Genomic DNA, 19439 nt, shown 5'->3' with positions numbered 1-19439 from the left:
TGTAAGATACACAGAAACCTTTTCAAGCAGTTTACCCTGTATGTTTTATGTTTTCATAATACAAGAGTATTTGAGAGTCAAGATTAATTATGTATGGCAAAGTCTGGTTGTGCTTGTTTTACTGGAAATTTGATAATATTGTTGCAGTCATGATGGTCTGAGTCTATAAACAAGATAAGGTTTATCAGGAGAGGCAATACTTTTTAATTAATAAAGCTGATATGGCTGGAAAAATAAAAATTATTTTGGGCACATTAAGTCTTCTTGAGACCACATGCCCAAAGCTGGTCTGGTTTTAGTTCAGATGGTAACATACACCATCTGAATTAATAACAGAAATCACCTTCCCAATTCTTGCCTTGCTTATAGGAAAATACCTCTTTGGTAGTAGTAGTGTGCTATTGCAAAACGTTTAATTTGTTCTGTTGAAAGCACAGTCCAAACCAACAGAAAACTGATGTAAATCCTCATTTCTTCTTTGCACAGCTTCAGGCATGGGGTATAGTTTTAACTATGGTGGTTTTGTAACACCACTTGAGACTTGCATCAGCAAAGGGGAAGACCAGGTGTTTCCTCTGCTGTTATTTTCTTTAATTCAGCTTTCTTCTCACTCTCCCTTCCCCTGGACTGCTGACCTCAAGTGGATCAGATGAAGCAGGCATGGGTGACCGCACTGGCAGGAATGCACACTGGCATTTTCTCTCTACCCAAGGACTTCCCCAGCTGGGATCTTTTTCAAAGTGCAAAGGGACCACAGCACATCTATGAATCTACCTGTAGAAAAAGCCCAGTACTGAGTTCAGGCTTAACAAAACTTGTGTATTATTGTGACAGCAGTGACTTTCTTGTTCCTGGCCCCTGCTAATTTCACCTGGGTGCTGCACTGGAATTAAGTTCCAGGAGGAAATCTGCTTGGTGGGGTCTATGGCTGCATAGCTCTCTGTCAAATCCACGCTGCATTAATCCCCCAGAAAAAGACGGCAGCGGCTGAGATCATTGCTATTCAGTCCATGCCCTCCGACAGCACGCTCAGAGAACACAGCTCGAGCAGAGGTACAGTGCCTGCCCTTCCCTGCACTTAGCTTCTCGGATGGAGTGAAGCAGGCTGACACTGTAGGAGGGGTCTGATCTCCTTCTCTACACATTTTACTTGTTGCACTTCTAGAGAGGAGACAAGAGAAGCCTGATCCACAGAATTCACATGTCAAACATCCATAATAGTACAGCAAGCCTCCAGTTGGTTAGTGCCCCAGAGAGACTTGAATTGAGAGACGGGGTGGTCTTTTCATGGCCTATTTGAAAGAATTTCTTGGCAATGGTTCCAGCAATGGGCTTTATTCAGCACTGTTGGCTAGAAAATTTGTTGGGAGTCTCTAGACAATCTTATAACTCTTTCACTTCACCGCCTAATTTAAAACATTTGTGTGTATGTGGTGACTGGCAATAAAATACAGAAAAATCTCAAGACTAGAGGAAGTATAGGCTTTGTGGGTTCCTCCCTAGGTCCCACCCATCACTGACACATCTGGGATCCAAAAAGGATGAATGACAGCATGGGTCATATTTCAGCAGTGTCATGCACCATGAACCTATGGCAAATGAGCTCCAAAATTCCTAGAGAGATAGACATTCACTTTAGATTAATGTCCTGGCCAAAGTGAAGGCAGTTGTTTAGAAGGGGATGTGAATCCTTATATTGCTAGATTTATAACAGGGTACCTACAGTGAAGAGTTGTTAAAGAATATATTTGGAATAAATTGAAATTACTCAGCCAGGTCTTAAAACTTGCATGCTGGTTTTTAAAATGTAATTTTATTAGTTTGGTTGGCAGTTAAGTGCTTAACATCAAAGTTGATTCCTTACCTGCTTATTATTTAAATTGTATTTTATTCAAATACCTAGTTTCACTGTATCTCAGACATAAAGATTTTGAGCTGCAGAAAAAGTATTTCAAGGTGCCTCCTCCAGCACCGAACCCTCCTGTGCAAAGCCACTTTTTAGTTTCTGACAATTCAATAATATTTATTAATAAATACACTATTTTATTAGAAAACTCTAAACAGCTGCATTTGCAAATTATGTAGAGCCTCACAGAGGTGAGCAAGTGCTTATTCTTTTATTGATGATGTCTCTAATTAATGTAAAAGTCAGCTTTTTAATCTAGGTGACAGATACTCTATTAACTAGCAAGAAAATTTAGCATTAATAAACATTGAACAAGAAGGATTAATATAGTTAAGTTTTGCCTGTAGCACTTAAACTATAAAAGAATTAATGCTGAAAGAACCATAATCAGCTGAGAGTTCAAGGACATTTTGTTTCCAGAGCATAATTATTGTCTCAATGCCAGACATGGTAATGGATCACTTAGCGTTGTGTAATTTTTCTTTGAACTAAATCCTTCATGTAACATAAAATAGCAAAAAGAGAAAAAGTGTTACTTAGGCTTGTGCTAAGTCAAAACACCTGCTGAACTTGTAGGCTTTGGCAATTAGGACAGATGTAGATGCTTTGTAGACTGCCAAGAAATCATATAGTACTCAACACAGTGTGAATAGTATCAGCAACAAATTAATAAAAAATCAGGTAGTTATTTAGAGGAAAACAAAACAGAATAACAAAACCCAGGAGAAACAAATGGCCCAGTCAAATACATTGAATTTACTTCTTGAAGTCAATGGGAAGAAAATTATGACTGGCCCAAAGTCCATGCTGTAATGCAGAGGTGCAGCTTGTACTTTCTTTGTGGGGAGAATGGATGTCAACTCTGAATTCTGCTGATGGAAGTAAATTATGCCCAGAATACTCTTGTTTGGCCATAATTCTTCACTTATTTACATCTAAGGACAGGCACTACACTTTTTAAAATTGAGAATACTAGCAATTCAACTTTCTGCATTTGAAGCATCTTCCAACTGTATGTGGAATTACAAAGTCTCAAAAAGTAAGGATGGTAAGTATGTTAAATACCTGCAGTAATTTTTCCATGTCAGGAAACAGGTATGGAAAATTCTGGTATATGGGAATCTAGTAATTGCCAGACCAAAAAACACCTGAATCCCATTGCAGTACAGTGACAACTAAGCAAATCTCAGGCCTGTTCCATGGAAGTTTCCTATCTCGGTTATACTTGCTGGCAAAATAGTTCTCATCAAGCTGCATTTTCCTTATGTGCTTCCCTCATGGAAACTCATAAAGCACGTAGCCTTTTACCTCCAACCTGAAGATACTTGCTAGGGGAAACAGTGACCTCCAAGTATCCAGCTACCTGCTAAATGATGCTTTTATGGACTTGCTGTTCAGATGAGAGTGAAATGTGACGCTCATCTTAAAACTTACAGTGTGTTACTCTCAAAACTTCTTTTTCCCATGCAAAATGAAAATAGAGACACTTATTTTTAGTTTATGTACAGCTTACCTATGACTCTAGAGAAATGAAAGTCGGGCAAACACAGGCAACACCCTACAAGGACAGATGCCCTGAAGAGTAGACTTTTGTCTTTGGTTCAAGAAAACCAGTAGCATTGATTGCTGTATTACCTCTTGATCCCTTTGCTTCACCTCAGAAGTAATAACTGAAAGAACCGATACTATTTAATATATATTTGAAATAACTGAATATTGAAATATTAATTGAACATACTATTACAGTGAAAAACCCAAGCTAAGTCATTGTAGACCTTCATGAAAATGCAACAGGGCTGCATGGACAGTACAGCAACACGCAGGAGGCTACAAATGCTCTGAGAATGCTCTCAGGACTTTTACTGAAAAGCACAAGAAGTAAAAGTTCTGCAGTGTTTACGGTGCCGACAACCAACGCCAACTTACAAGGCGTCAATACAGAACACATGGCGTGGAATGAAGTTTAATCCTGCTGTAACATTATTGTTCTTCTTTAAGGTCTCAGAAAAACAAACTGGTTTCAGTGTCATGCCGTCACTAGCAATTGCGTTATCTTTGTAAAGCTGAAAACGTAACAGGGGGACGAAAGTTTTCGGGGGAACTGCACCCCCAAGTGGATGTTTCCCGGAGCCGTGGGGCTGTTTCTGCCCTCCGGGAACCATGAACACCGGGCATTTCACAACCACGCTTCTCGCGTCCTTGAAAACACTCAAGAAACAAGGCAAACGCAAAAGAATCCTGAGGAGAACTACTGGCAGCTTGGCAATCCTGAAGGCTTTGTGGGGCGCTGCTGTGACGCGCAGCGCTGCCTGCCCCGCACCGGGCCGGGCAGCACCCGCCGGCCCCGGCCCCGGCCCCGGCCCCGGCCCCGGCCCCGGCCCCGGCCCCGCGCCTGCGCCGCGCCCGGCCCGGCCGCGCATGCTCCGCGCCGCGCCGCCCGCTCCGCACGCCGGGACCCGGAAGCGGCCGCAGCGGCGGCGGGCGCGGGGGCAGCGGGATCGGCGGCCGAGCGGGCCCCGCGGAGCGCCCGGCCCCGCGCAGGTGCGGGAGGGGCCGCCCCGCAGGGGCAGCGGGGGTGGGGGTGGGGAGGAGCGCGGCCATTTTACGTCCCGCTCGGCCGCCGCGATGAGGGAGGCGGGTGCGCGGTGCCCTCTGTGCCCCGAGCCTGGCGCCGCAGGGACCCGCTCAGGCCGGGCCTCGCCTCCGCCGCAGACCTGCCGGCGCGGGGAGAAGGCGCTGAACGCGGGCCCTGCCGCGCTCTGGGCACGGGCTGGGACAGGCCGGGGGCCGAGCCGAGCAGCCCCGGCGGGTCCCTGCGCGGGAGCGAGGGCGGGCGGGGAACGCAGGGGGGCCGGGGCCGGGGCCGGCTCCGCGTGCTGGGGTTGAGCGGCGTGTGATGACACCGCCCGTCCCGGGCGGCTGCACGGGCTCTGTGCGTCTGGGACACGGCCAAGGCAGCCCCTGCTGCCCCCTCGGGTCTAAGGATAGGCCGTGTGGTGCACTTGCTGCCGTAGCGCTGTGCCCTGCTCTGGAGTGGGGGAAGTGGTGGGATTTTTGTAGTTTAATAAAAGCGTGAGGTACGCAGAGTAGGTAAAGCTCAGAGTGAAATACAAAAGGCAGTAATGAAGAGAGGCAGTTACTGTTTAGTGCTGAGAGTAATGTTTGTCGTAATTCTTTTGCAGATTATGAAATTACTGTTACATGTTTTCTTAAGGTCTGGAGCAGAACCAAGTCTTCACGAGGAATTTTCGCCAGTCACCTATGAAGCTCCTGACTTTAAAGTTGCACTTCTGCAATGAAGAAAAGGAGGCGAGTCGCTGCAAATCGAAAAGAAAAGGTTCATCTTGGCCATGAGAAAGAACCTTCAGAACAGATTCTTGTAGTAGACTGCGCACGTGAAATTGTCCCCAAGTCTTCAGAAATAGTTCCTGCAGATCGGCTTGAATCTTCCCAAGAACTTTCACCATCATCAGAACAAAGAAAGCTCTTAAGCTCATTGCAGTATAACAAAAATCTGCTTAAATACTTAAATGACGATAGACAGAAACATCCATCATTTTGTGATTTACTCATAATTGTAGAAGGAAAAGAATTTAGTGCTCACAAAGTTGTAGTGGCTGTTGGGAGTAGTTATTTTCATGCCTGTTTGAGCAAAAATCCAAGCACCGATGTTGTCACTTTGGATCATGTAACTCATTCTGTCTTTCAGCATTTGCTTGAGTTTCTCTACACCTCTGAGTTTTTTGTGTATAAAAATGAAATTCCGTTAGTGCTGGAAGCAGCAAAATTTTTAGATATCATAGATGCAGTGAAGTTACTAAACAATGAAAGTGTTTCTAATGTACAGACTGATGTGGTAACTGATGCACCTACACCAGTAGAAACACTCAATGAACTGACAGGTAAACTGTTAAATAGTCATCAGTGCACTTTTTGTGGCCGAAGTTTCTGTTACAAGAAGTCCTTAGAAAATCATTTGGCCAGAACCCACAGATCCCTTTCACTGGAAAGAAAACATGGGTTAAAGATGCTCGAGAAAGCCAACTTTTCCACGAGGCGTTCTACGAGAAACCGTAGATGTCCAGCTAAATTTGACAACAGTGACAATGAAAGTGGTGATGCCTCTGACAACATTTTGGAAAAGGTCAGTTCTGACAAGGAAACATCTGACAGAAGTGAATTTGAAGACAGTGAAAGTGAATGCAATGCTGATGAAGAAGGACAGGAAGAGGAAATGTCAGGTGAAGATTCAGAGTCAGAAGAGCAAAGTGAAAAAGAACAGAATGATACTGAAGAGGGTTCTGAGGCGGTTGATTCAGTAGGGAGTATTCCTGAAGGCTTGGCTCCAGTCATCATTCAAAGCAGTAGCAAAAAACTACTGCAGTGTCCCAAGTGTGACAAAAAATTTGATCGAATAGGTAAGACCAAGTTAGGTTGATCTCTTTCCTTTTTACCATATGGTGGTGTTATTTGTATGGGGAATAAACTGAGCTCTTTCTCTGTCCTAGAGTGAAGATTAGAATTTCTGGATCGTCTCACTGGTCCAGTATGCTAAGTTTTCTGAACATACTAAGTGGTTTTGTCTGTGGTGCTAAACATCTTTTGTACATGAACTAAATGCATTATTTGAAAAATCTGCAAAAGCTAAATTTATTTCTCTTTCACTGCTCTGGATTCTGGGTGTTAGCATGTATGAAAAGTGAGGGGAAATACAGCAAGGTATTAGATGGTAAATTGTGTGAAGTCCGAAACTTGTGTTTTCTGGAAAATTAATTTTAAGTAACAAAGCTGTCATTATTGCTGAAGTAAAACAGTCCCATTGTCAAGCAGCCTGAAATTATTCTAGTCTACATGATGTGTAGTTGTTTAGGACCTAGTCACTGACTTCTAGCTTGACTTTTCTGGTCTGTAATCCCAAGTAATTTGTCAGCTTAATCCGTTTGGTTGAGATTATTTATGTTACAGTCAAATCTAGGTGTATAGTTACTTGGGATATCAGAAGAGTCAAAATTCCAGCTTTTCCGTCCTCTTTTCCCACATTAAAGGTCAATTACTACTGTCCTCCAGAATTCTGGTGTACTTTCGCCTGGAATAAATGTTGGATTGTCACAGAATCACCAAGGCTGGAAAAGACCTTTAAGATCATCGAGTCCAGCCTATGACTTAACACCACCACATCAGCTAGACCATGGCACTAAGTGCCACATCCAGCCTTTCCTTGAACACATCCAGGGATGGTGCCTCTGCCACTTCCCTGGGAAGTCCATTCCAATGTCTAATCACCCTCTCTATGAGAAAGTACTTCCTAGTATCCAAGTACATGATTACAGAAGGTACTGATTTCCTTTCAGTGATGGGAATCAGGAAAGAAACAGTTCCTTATAGCATCAGACATTTTTTGGTGTTCCTGTAATAGACACATTGTGTCTTTTATAATCTTGAAATTTTATTAATTTATGAAAACAGGGTGGGGATGTGTGTTTGCTAATTCCTGCTTGCACAGAGTATGCTTAGCTTGCTGACGTGAAATGAGTTTTCCGAGGTCACAAATCATATAGAAGAAGCTATTTAACATTAAAAATATGGGACTTGAGTGTGCTTGTAGTGTCATATCATGAAATAAAAGCAATACAGAAATTTTCTGAGTTTGAGGGCTTTGTTAGTAATACTGAAAGGCTACTCTGCAGAAATAAATAGATTGTAAGTATTCAGGGTTATAATAGTATGTTTTAGTTTTGCACACATTGGAAACCCCTTTCTCTTTACACTTCCATGACTTGGAATTCATATTTTGGGCTCAAAAAATATATGAGAAGTAGCATTAAAACAAGTGATGCGTAAAGTATTTCTTCATGAGCTTGTATAACTGTAGACAATTTACTTATATTTTAAATTTATGAGCCATAGTACTTTTTTTTTTTCTTCTTGATCTAACTCCCAGAAGTATGATGTATATTCCGTGAAGGAAAAAAAAAAAGTCTAGTGCAAAGCAAAGAGCCTGCTGTTGGCTTCAAGTAGGTACATCCTTGTTGTTGGACTGAATTCTGTCCTTGGAAAAGAACTGCAAACAGAAGAGAGAACACAAGTGGTGTGAAAGAAATGGAAGAGTAGTATTTTTGTTTATGGTAATATCCTGGGTCCCAGATACAGATAATTAGCAAAGGTCTGTATCATTCATTCAGTATTTTGTTATTTGAAAGTACCTTAAAAATACTGTTTTTTTGCAAGGCAAAAAGTTATGAAAAGGTACTTCACAATCGGCCTAATGAAAGAGGAGTAGTATAATGTTCAGTACCGAAGAGCAGAATATGATGTAGGGTTTAACAAGGGGGTCCTATAACCCTCACACAAATTTAATGATAATACAAAGTGCTTTTAATTTTTACTCTTTATCTTAAAAATAGTTAAATGTGAAAGTATGTGAAGGAACCTTGGATCAAACACATATGTGATCACTGTGCAGTTTTCAGTGGTGTAAACCACACCTTCAGTTGAGTGTGGAAGGTACTTAGATCTTGACCACATTTGAGAGATACTATAAAACAAACCACAAATGTGTATATATGGTGTGTATAATGTAGGTGATACCTGTTTCAGTTTATGCTAACAGATTTTGTTGTTGTATAGGCAAATATGAGAGCCATACACGTGTACATACAGGTGAGAAGCCTTTTGAGTGTGATATATGTCACCAGCGCTATTCAACAAAGTCCAACCTAACAGTGCACAGAAAGAAACACTCCGGTGATAGTGACTTTCATAAAAAGGAACACAAATGTCCCTACTGCAATAAGCTGCATGCAAGCAAAAAGACTTTAGCAAAGCACGTGAAGAGGCAAGTATGAGCAAATTTGTCTTGTATTTCTGAAGAATCTTTTTTCAGTTCAACAGCAAAGATAAAACGTATGTATACCACAGCATATCTGCATTATTTCTATAGCTGTTTTTTTAAATAAGTGTATTTTAAAGGACGTGGAGATTAGCAGTATCAACTAACCTGCCATAAAGAGTGTATAGGGACTGACTAAATGCTCAGATTAGCTAGCACAGTCAGTCAGAACACAACAGTCTTAATAATTACCTGTGTTGCTTTTAATTTGGAGGAGGAATAGGTTATCTTCTTTGGTTTTAGATGTGATGTTATCCTGTTGATGGTAATAGATGGATAAACTATTTCTGTGCAAATTCCTTTAAGTTAAAAATTTGTTTATGGCAGGTCTAATTATAAGATATTATTTCCGTGCCACTTTTTTCTCTTTCACTTTATATATCCAGAAAGCATTATAATTTAAATTCTCCTCTGTCTTACCAATTATCATCTGAGATTCTACAGGTATCAACACTACTTGCCAGTTACTTAAGCCTTTGGAATTGTTTAATTACCAGTATTCTGTTTGTTTGGTGATCAACTTCCATGACACACAAAGTTTAGAAATGGATATTTAGTATTTGGTGATGATCTTAAAAATTATAACTACTTTCAGCTTCTGTCTTTCTCCTAGGTTTCATCCAGAGAATGTACAAGAATTTCTTTCTATCAAGAAGACGAAGAGTGAAGGTTGGAAATGTGATGTAAGTAATACCTCAGTACTTTTGTTTTTTATATAGGTACTGTTGTTTTGTGTGGTGTGTGTTTCTGTGACATCTTAGTAAGTTTTGTAAATGATGGTATAAATTTCCTCTTTATGTCCTGATGTAATGACATTTATTCTGTGCATACAACTAGTGACCAAGTAGGTAATATCAAATTGAATTCTAAAATAGCTGAAAGCACTATTTTTTCATGTGATCAGCTATTATCATTGTTGAATACATCAATTTGAAGATTATTAGACTTGTGTATAGTAAATACTTTAAAAACAGAGTATTTGCTCTTCGTTAGTTATGCGTATCAAACACTGACCATAAAGTAGACTTTTTTGGAAGGCTGTCTCAATAGCAGGGAAAATATATGTTAAATACGAAACAGCTTCTCATTTAGCTGCACATACATATCAGCAGAGTTGTAAATTTGTACTAAATTTGTTATAAAATCATAATCCTTTCCTTGATTTTTCTCCAGGAGAAGTATGTGCATGAAACTACGTTTACTGCCAGAAGGAGTTTGTAGAACTTCCATTCTCTATCTATCTGCTGCCAAATAATGTTTTAAGTTTTAAAATGTGGGGCTTTGTCAGGATTTTTTCAAGGGAATTTGTTTACTGTTTGGTTTTGTTTTCTTTTTTCAGGAAGGCTATTTCTTGTATGCAAACTGGTATATGCCCCTTATGTCTGTAATCTTAGATGCTGTAACATGATTACTAATCTTGCTTTGGTTACAAACTTTCACTTATATAGTAAGAGGTTGGGAGATATCAACTGTAGGAGTTTGTGGTGTTCATGTGCTCGTGATGGCACCACGGTTGGAGATACTTTGTAGTTGTCCAACAGGTGTTATCTTCCAGATGTGAACATATTACAGATTCTGTTTGTTACTAGATATGAAACATTTTAACAGTAGGGATCAATCGTGCAATACTGTTGATGTTAATTTCTCCAGAAGTCCTCTTACTAGATGAATTATTTGGTCAATTTCACTCTCTGGCTTGGTTGGATTTTGGTGGGTTTTGCTTGAAAAATCTTATATTTGTTAAGTAGAAATTTTTAAAAAGTGAGCCACTGCTCTTCTACTGCTCACGTGTGTTGAAAATGGACTTAAATTGAAAGCAGGGGTAGAATTTTAGCTTTTATAGCAATTGGAGAATGAGCAGAATCCTTAGGAGCTGTGACTTTGGTTTCAGGTTTTTTAGTATGTCCTGAGGCCTGAGGTGCCACAAAAGTAAGCTGCAGGATTTCTTTGAGTTGTTGGTTTATGCTGTACTCCATGTGTAAGCACCAGGATTTCGTGACCACACGTTAATCTTTGAGAAATATGAGAAAATTCGTAGAGTATTGATAGTAAAGAAAAGCAAGAAGGCTATTACGCTTTAAAAGGATGTGGGATTTTCTTACACTTGCATTTAACATTAATGAGTTTTTAAACAAATAAAGGTGTTGTTTCTGATTTTCTGAGGCTAAAATAGTGGTACTCAGGTGTGCTCTGAGACACTGATTGCACCATTTAAGGTGTGGGAGTTAGTACTAAATTCAGCTGTTACAAGCAATGGCAGCAGTTCCACTGTGAAATCAGTGAGCATCATGTTGATTTATGTTAAAACATAGGACCTTGATGTTAAATTGCAATAACTAGTTTAAATGCCTCAATTGAGTTGTGGCTTTAATTCCATAATTGAACTGGATGCTTGCTTTATTGACTACTAATAATTCTTGAACACTAAGATTTTAATTAATCTGAAAACAGTACTAGAAAGCTTACATAATTTTAACATTGCAAGAGTTCTGTATCTCTAAAATACATTTTGAGAGATTTCTTTGTTGGTATTGGCATTTGCTCTTTAATGCATGCTGTCAAGATAATTTTCCAGAGAAAACAAAGGAACAGGTAGGACTAGTTCTACAGTAGCTTTTACCACAGTCAGACTGAGCTGTTTCTGCATCCAAAACCAGGCGAGAACTATTTGCTTTTCTTTTGTTGGGTTTTCTGCTGACTTACTGTGTTGAAACATCCTAGGAAAAGTGTCTGGTAAGGGCTGGAGGCAGTAGAGCAGGGGGAAATGGAACATAAAACTTTATGCAGGAGTTGCTAGTAGCTTGATTTAGGCTGCCATGGATCAGCATCGTAATTGACATAATGCATTCCACTAGGGTATAAGTAAACACAGATTTATTTATTTTTTTAATATTGACTGCAAGGCCCTTCAAGTTGGGACAGAGTATGCTTTTGAATAATATTTAGAACATGTTTCATCTTACATTGTTGCAGAGAGCAGACAAACTGTTTTAGAGTTTATGAATAGGAAAAAAATCTGGTTATAACTAACGTGTCTTTGACAAAGTGTGTTGTCAATTTTAGATCTGTAAGAAATCTTTCACTCGGAGACCTCATTTAGAAGAGCATATGATCCTCCACTCTCAGGATAAACCCTTTAAGTGTACCTACTGTGAAGAGCACTTTAAATCGCGATTCGCAAGACTGAAACATCAAGAAAAGTTCCATCTCGGTATAGAAACCTCCTTCTGACATGTAAACAATACATTTAAAGTAAAACCTTCCTCCACCATTTTATGTCCTCATCAGTCTGGTTTCTACCTCACCTCCTTTTCCAGTTCTCTCTCTTCCAGTTTTGTGGGGGAGTTGGGTTTTGGCTTTTTTGTTCATTTTTTACTTTTCTATTCAGCTGCCCTGATGAGGCATTGTACTGTACCTAGAGAAATGCAAAATTTTGAGAGGGAGGCATAGTGAAGGTTAGTTATGTTTTAAAACTTTTTTTTGCATGAAATTGTTTCTCAGCTGTGGTGTCAGATTCTTCCTGGAGTTTTCCAATGACCTTTTTCTTTCCTCCTGAAGTATTCCAAGGACTTTTTTATTACTAGGAATTATTTCTGCTGAGTGGGAATTAGATTGGTGATAGTAATGGGAATTTGTTTTTTCAGTCTAAGCAGGCTCAATTACTTTTGACTATTCTAAATTTTTGCTTTACAATCATTCAACTTGCTCCCAGGAATTAGAAATAACTTACCTAAGCAGAAAGTGCACAAAGTCTAATTAAAGTATCTTGGCTGTACTAACCAGTAATCATTTGTTAGGAGAAACTTCTGCTTTGTAAGTTGATCAGGGTTTTCACAAGTAAGCAGTCTGTGCATCTTGTTTGGTTTAACTGACAGTTTGATAGTATGTGTGTCTGTCTTGTTATAGGGCCTTTTCCTTGTGATATTTGTGGCCGCCAGTTTAATGATACAGGAAACCTGAAACGCCATATAGAATGTACCCATGGAGGAAAGAGGAAATGGACATGTTTCATCTGTGGAAAATCTGTGAGGGAACGGTAAGGAGTTGTGTGACTACTTGAACTGCAGCAGAACAGAAAAATATTTACCTCGCTTTATTTGATTCCAAGTATTTTTTAGCTTTGAGGTTTTCACATAAATCAGATCATTTCAGAGGAATAGTGAATTAAAAGATGGAGTCAGAGCCACAGATAGTATGGGATTTTCTGGTGACCTTTAAGGGTGACAACTGTAGGCAATTAATTATGAGACAGATTATATTAACTGTATTAATTATATTAACTATATTAAGAAAGTCCTACATCTGATACACTTCACTTAAGGTTCCTGTGTTGTAGAAGAGCACATTGCAAATGCACTTGCATTTGTTTGGGAAAAAGTTTTCTGCTGTAGGTATTTTGATAATTAACTGGTGTGGGTAGGAATACGAGGAGCTAAGAATAAATTGGACTTTTACAAACATGGTTTCATGCTAGATGGAATAGTACTGTGCAACCTTTGCAGCTGCTTCTCTAAATGGAGGAAGAATGTTCATTTAGTGCTTTAAAAACTGAAAGCTCTAAAAGTTGGTTCACAAATTCTAGTACAGAAAAAGAGCATGTAAAAGCTGGAGAAATAAGATTACTCTCCCTCCTGTATCTGTTCATATGAGGGGGAAAAATGTGAATTTTCAGAGTTATCATGGTTTCAGTGCAGGTGTCTTGCATTGCTCTATAAAGGAGATCTTTTGAGTTTTCCAAATGGTGATTTATGTTTAGGTTCTGAAACAGGAAGTTGTCTTTTCTTTTTTTAATGAAAAACAGCTTAATCTCAATAAATGTGACTAGGATTCTAGTTATGTTCTATTTGGGGAATATTAAAAGATCTTTACTACTTTTTTCTGATGACTGGCATAAAAAACCCTTGGAAGCATTTTAGGAGGAAGATTTGTCCCTAATGGGTTTTGGTGGTGGTGTGTTTTTTCTAGTAGCTTGGTCAATAGGGTATACGTATGTTGAAAGAAAAGGTACTAATACAATAATTATATAGTAAACAATCAATCTATAAAGCACAGATAATCTTTCAATTCTATAAAGCTCACTTGGAACTGCAGAAAGAATTTCTGCTTTAAAAAAAAAAAAGCCAATATGTCAATATGTTTACTTAGTTCAAGTTTCATTTACGTTATGTAAGGGAGTTGAATATTTAAATGTTGTTGTTCTTGTAAAAAATTTTTTTTTTGTGTAAAACATAAAAAATCTATTTGTAAAATAATGTTTATAGTAAGTACTGAAAGGAGATAAAAAAATTCTCTCTTTTATTTAGTTCTCGCACTTACCAGCTATCTATACAATAAATTTTATTGTCTGATTCCTTTTCTTGAAAGGAATTTGCACCTGCATGCACTTTTTTTACATTGTAAAGGCAATAGTAAAAGTAGAATTAAATATGTGTGTATATTTACGTCTGTATAAATATATATGTATTTAAATAAGCCCTGCACTGAGTTAAGTAAAATTAACATCTGTAATCTCGATTTCCTTCAGGCCTAATTTTTAAGGCTCTACTTTTATACATATACTAACAGGGAAGTTATTACATAGAAAATAGTTTTGAAATTGATGTATGCTGTCCAAATGTATGTGTGTATGAATCCGAAAAAAAATAATGCAGTTATTTGGATATATTGTGATCCACAGGAGTTAAATTGAGAAATTGATAGTCTGTTCACTTTAAAGTGTCAATGACATAGCTTAAAATTAAATTTTACTGCCTTTGTTAAACAGAACAACTTTGAAAGAACATCTGAGAATTCACAGTGGAGAGAAGCCTCATCTTTGCAGTATTTGTGGGCAGAGTTTTCGTCATGGAAGCTCTTACAGGTACAGATTTTTATTAAATAAGCTGCTAAACTGTCTTGCTTACTTGGTAACATATATGCACTCAGGTTTTCAGTGTAATTCTTTGTAATGTATGTCTTTTGATTTATTCCATCTCGAAGAGCATTAGTAAATGTTTTAAACATGCTTAAATATTGAAAATATATTAATAACCTCTGATAAGTAATTTAATTTTTAATACAAGATGTTTAAACACAGACAGAATCCCATATAAAACTTGTATTGAAGTTGACTATCTTGCATCTTTGTTGTTCAAAGATAAAATAAGCAGAGGACTAAAATATGCTGCTAAATTAAAATCAACTATGAGAGTTTAACTCTGCTCTTTCTTGCTTTCTGTCCCAAATGGGGTGAGATAGCACACAAGAAATATATGCACAGATCGAGATTTATTGCATATAACACTGGGGTCTTAACTCATTAAAGTAGAAGGCACAAGCACAGTCAAATTGTAGGGAAATTGGGAGATTGGAACGGAAGGCAAGGTTAGAATGCGAAAGGTATCTTAACAAGAAAGGTTACTGCTTGTAATTGGATCAGACAATAAAGGTTAACCATTAAAATGTTGGCAACTGATTATCAAGTTTTATACTAGGCCTAGAACATAACTCAATTTTAAAGGATCCTCTAATCTTAACATTTCCTGATGAAAATTACTTGTAGTTTGCTAATAAAGACAATAAAGGAGTTAATCTCTCTCACCCTTTCCCAGCCACAGTTGGGTGTCCCTGGGTGGTTCTTAATTCTGGAGAATTAATGTCTCTGGCAAGTGTCCCTGCTGGAGAGAAGGTCCAGCAACCTCCTGGGAAAGTGTATGGGAAGTCTGATGTAAGATGGGACCAGGCTGTTACAGAATAAAGTGCATTGACTGCTGTTGTTTAACTATTTTGCCGTTCCTCCGAAATCTCTCATTGGAGAATAAAAGGAAAACGGTGGAAGAACCACGAAGGCCCTGTTCTCACCAAGCAAACTCTTTTGTTTATCTGCTTGTTCTTCCTTTATCTCCGTTTGAGGCCTGGCTGTGGCTGGGCTGGGCTCTATGTTCTTCAACACAGGAGAGCAGCTGGTGTTATGTGTGTCAGCTTGGCCTGTTTATACCTTTCAAGGTTGTTACCAGCTCAGGGCTTGCTAGGCCCTTTTCTTTCTCATGGGAATCTTTCCACTCCAGGCCTGGGCCTGTAAAATTGAGAGACAAAAAGGAATTGAATCACTGGGTGAAACTGAGGCAGGTATATTGAGAGATGGAGTGTCTTGCTATGCTTCCTCAGACCAGTTCGAGCATACCTCAACTGCAAGTTATTTTCTAATATTTGTGTGAAGCATTAAAGACTGTTTTCTGGTATTTTTGCATTAAATTAGCAGTACAAAATATGTTAACAACATTGCATCTTTTGGTTATGTTTATGACTAAAAATACACAGACTTCATCTAAGAGTCCACCATGACGACAAGAGGTATGAATGTGAAGAATGTGGGAAAACATTTATTCGTCATGACCATCTGACAAAACACAAAAAAATACACTCAGGTAGGCATTTTCTTTGAAAATTGACTTTGAAATTACTGTTTTGAAATAAGATCAAATAAAAATTTATTACAGATTTTTTTTTCCAGTTTGTGAAATGTTTTAGGGCTGATAAAAGTTCTCACTATTTTTAAGGTCTACTAAAATAATGTTTGTCATACGTGTTTGCAAGGTTTAAAAGCCAAGTGTTTCCTCCATGTTAACATAGAAAGTTGAGGGACAGTCAAAAACATGTAACAGTGAATTGCTTTAAAAACAATAATAAAAAAGCAAAAGTGAAAAAGGAGGATTTTTTAATGAGTTCAGATTTCTTTTTTTTAATAGCAACTGTGTGAATTGTTATTATCACATCACAGAAGAAGCTGTCACCATCTCTGTCAAAGTTTATACACTGATCACTTTAACGTAAGAACATCAAAGAGATGTTTCGGAAGTATCTGTTATGAGGAAGAGGGAAGGAAGGAAGGTGGTGGGATTCAACCCTGAGAACAGCCAAAAGGGTTGATCAGGAGGAAGAAAAAAAACCTGTTGCACAAAAAGCAGAAAGTTTATCAAATGTAGAGAAAGAGCAAAGATTCACTAGGGACTTATCCTTTTTCCAAAAAGGATCCAAAGGGAATGTGGCCTTCTAGGAGGCAACATATGTTCTAGGCAGCATGGATATTTGAAAGTGATCAGAGTCTAAACTTCCTGAGCCTTTATTTTGAAAGACAGCTTCTTTTTTTGGTGTTTAAAATCAAAATATCTGCTATAAAATAAAGAAATCTTTGAAAACTCAAGTACAAAAAAAAATCCTCTTTTCTACTCTATTTGCTTTTCCCCCTCTAGAAAGTTACATTCTTTGACTGTCCACACTCCTCCTACTTACATGAGAAGAAATATTCTGCCACTTTGTGGAAGATGTCAAGATGACTAAAAAGAATCAAGATACTTTTAAACAGCAGCATAAAAGAAAAAAAGGTAACTATGTAAATCAGGATAATTAAAAATGGAAGTACTGTGATGTAATTTTAATTTCTAAAAATTACCAAGGTAATTGGTATGTTTAAATAAGCTTCTCTTTTAAAGCCCCCGAATTATTGAAGATAACCACATTTTGGGTCATAACGAAGAGAGTAGTTTCCTAGTCATTCACTTGTACCTGTCATGCAGTGAGTGCTTGGGGAACTGTCCTTTAACTCATGAGCAGGAGTTTCTTTGTAGAAATGACAAACGGTTGATAATAATAATGTATAACAAAGTGGTAAAAATCCTTATTCTGATAGAACTAACCTAGTTACTGAATTGATAACAGAGAATCCTACTCTGATGAATAATGTATGGAAGAGCTCAATTGGCTGGACTTTGTGAACAGGAGTGTACTGTATGTCTTATTGTTACATCTCTTAGACATTTAATAAGTTCAAGAAGATTTAACTAAAATTTATTGAATTTTCCCCTTGCAGGTGAAAAAGCACATCAGTGTGAGGAATGTGGGAAATGTTTTGGCCGTAGAGATCACCTTACTGTTCATTATAAAAGTGTTCATCTAGGAGAAAAAGTCTGGCAGAAGTAAGTGTGGGTTTTTGCTAACAGTGTACATACTTCTGTACTGTAACTGATTTTGTTGGGACTTGCATGTTTGTGCAGAATTCTAGTACTGTGTATGTTCTTCATGCCTGTTGCCTTAGTCTTAATACAGAAGAGATACTGTTATTATGGTTTGTAGTGGATGTTGGAAAATGGCCTTCACAGTTCAAGCAAGATGTAGGTTTTTTTAGCATCTTTTAGTAAATAAAATAAAAACATTAAATAAGGATCAAATTTTAGTCTGTCAATTGTCCGTCTGTGTTATCCTAAATTGATGACTTGCTGTAATATTGTCACTGCAGATTAGTTAAGACTGAAATACTAGGTATCATTTAGGCACTGTGAGAACTATCCTGCTCTTAGATGTTTAGAAGCTAGTAGGAGATTAGTGGCTCTGAAAGTAGGTAAAAATTCTGAAGCAGTCTGTCTTTGTAGACATACTCTATAGAGCTATGTTTCTAAACTGGAAATGCAATAGTGTTTTTAATTTTTTGTACTCCAAAAATAAGCCTTTTAGAGATTTTCAAATGAACTGAGACCTAGTTGTTCCTTCCAATTTTGTGTTTTGACTGCTTGTACTCATTAGCATTGTGTAGAAGCCATTATAGACATGCTTGTGTTGAAAGTACAGTACATTGTCTGCCTAATCTTGTTTTTTCTTGGTAGCCAGTAACCTAAACCATTCCTAGTGCTATAGCTATGGTGTAGTTCTGCCAAAGTGAAAGCCTCTTGTGGATGTTGGGCAAAAGCTGTTACTTAAGGATATTTAGAAAGAAGAAAAGAAGTTTTAGTGGCTTTTGTTCTTTGAATACAAAGTGCCAATCCCAGCAGAAAATAAGATTGAACATATAAAAGAATCTGATTGAGCTTATTGGTATGCAGATGCTGGGAAACATGAACATAAGTGAGGAAATTCAGAGACTTTGATATTGAGCTATTTTGTAGTTCGAGATTTCAGAAAGGACTGTGTGCATACTGTTTTGTTTTTTTAAAATTAATAATAAAGCTATCTAACGTGAAATATCTTCTCTTCTTCAAAGATATAAAGCAACATTTCACCAGTGTGAAGTCTGCAAGAAAGTTTTTAAAGGGAAATCAAGTTTGGAAATGCATTTTAGGACACATTCAGGTAAAAATAAAACCTCAACAAAACCACAGAATATGTAGGAATGTATTTTTATGCATCAACATTGGTGGGATTATCTATTTAATTGTGGTTTTTGAGCATTCAGGGTAAGAGTAGCAGGAAGAAGCAGGATTTGTAATTCTTTTTTATATGTTGGTGATTCCTGAATACTACCTTCTGAATGTATCTGTTGAAGTACTGATAATCCTCCATACAGGTTTGTGGTATGCTCTCTCTATCTCTTTAGTTTAGTGTATGTTCTAGCCAAATTTTCTGAGACCTTCTAATAATTTTTGTGGTCCAGAGAATACTACATTTCAAGTGGTAATTTAAACAAGCATTTGAAATCCCTTTCGATTGCATCTCTATATGTTTGACTTTGGTTTTCCTGCCTTATGTGTAGGGAAATCATTGTCCTTTCAAAGTGCATTGAAGTACAAGTTGAACTCATTTAGTGCCATTATCATAACAGTTTGAAGACTGTTCTTTTTTCATTTGGTTTGTGTTCTGATTGTCTTTGTGTGTACCTGGCAGAAATTTCAAGTA

The 19439-nt window shown here is 38.0% G+C and overlaps 1 protein-coding gene across 28 annotated transcripts in view; it reads left to right on the top strand.

Annotated features, from left to right (window-relative positions):
• Positions 1-19439, top strand: part of ZBTB41 (zinc finger and BTB domain containing 41) — a 91231-nt gene that overhangs the window by 66457 nt on the left and 5335 nt on the right. For 26 of the 28 annotated variants that reach the window (XM_051625298.1, XM_051625297.1, XM_051625290.1 and 23 more), the window contains 9 exons: positions 5121-6324; positions 8534-8741; positions 9409-9478; positions 11859-12006; positions 12702-12831; positions 14560-14655; positions 16095-16201; positions 17644-17749; positions 18808-18896. In XM_051625298.1, the coding sequence (XP_051481258.1) occupies positions 5202-6324; positions 8534-8741; positions 9409-9478; positions 11859-12006; positions 12702-12831; positions 14560-14655; positions 16095-16201; positions 17644-17749; positions 18808-18896 (2077 nt within the window). In that variant the 5' untranslated portion in view covers positions 5121-5201. Of the gene's footprint in view, positions 1-4359; positions 4448-5088; positions 6325-8533; positions 8742-9408; positions 9479-11858; positions 12007-12701; positions 12832-14559; positions 14656-16094; positions 16202-17643; positions 17750-18807; positions 18897-19439 lie in introns of those variants that run through there. The other 2 variants (XM_051625302.1, XM_051625304.1) reach the window with 2 other exon arrangements.

This window comes from Apus apus, chromosome 7 (genome assembly GCF_020740795.1).
Source record: "Apus apus isolate bApuApu2 chromosome 7, bApuApu2.pri.cur, whole genome shotgun sequence".
Taxonomy (NCBI): domain Eukaryota; kingdom Metazoa; phylum Chordata; class Aves; order Apodiformes; family Apodidae; genus Apus; species Apus apus.
The sequence above is the reverse complement of the archived record's forward strand: the minus strand, read 5'-3'. Positions and strand labels throughout refer to the sequence as shown.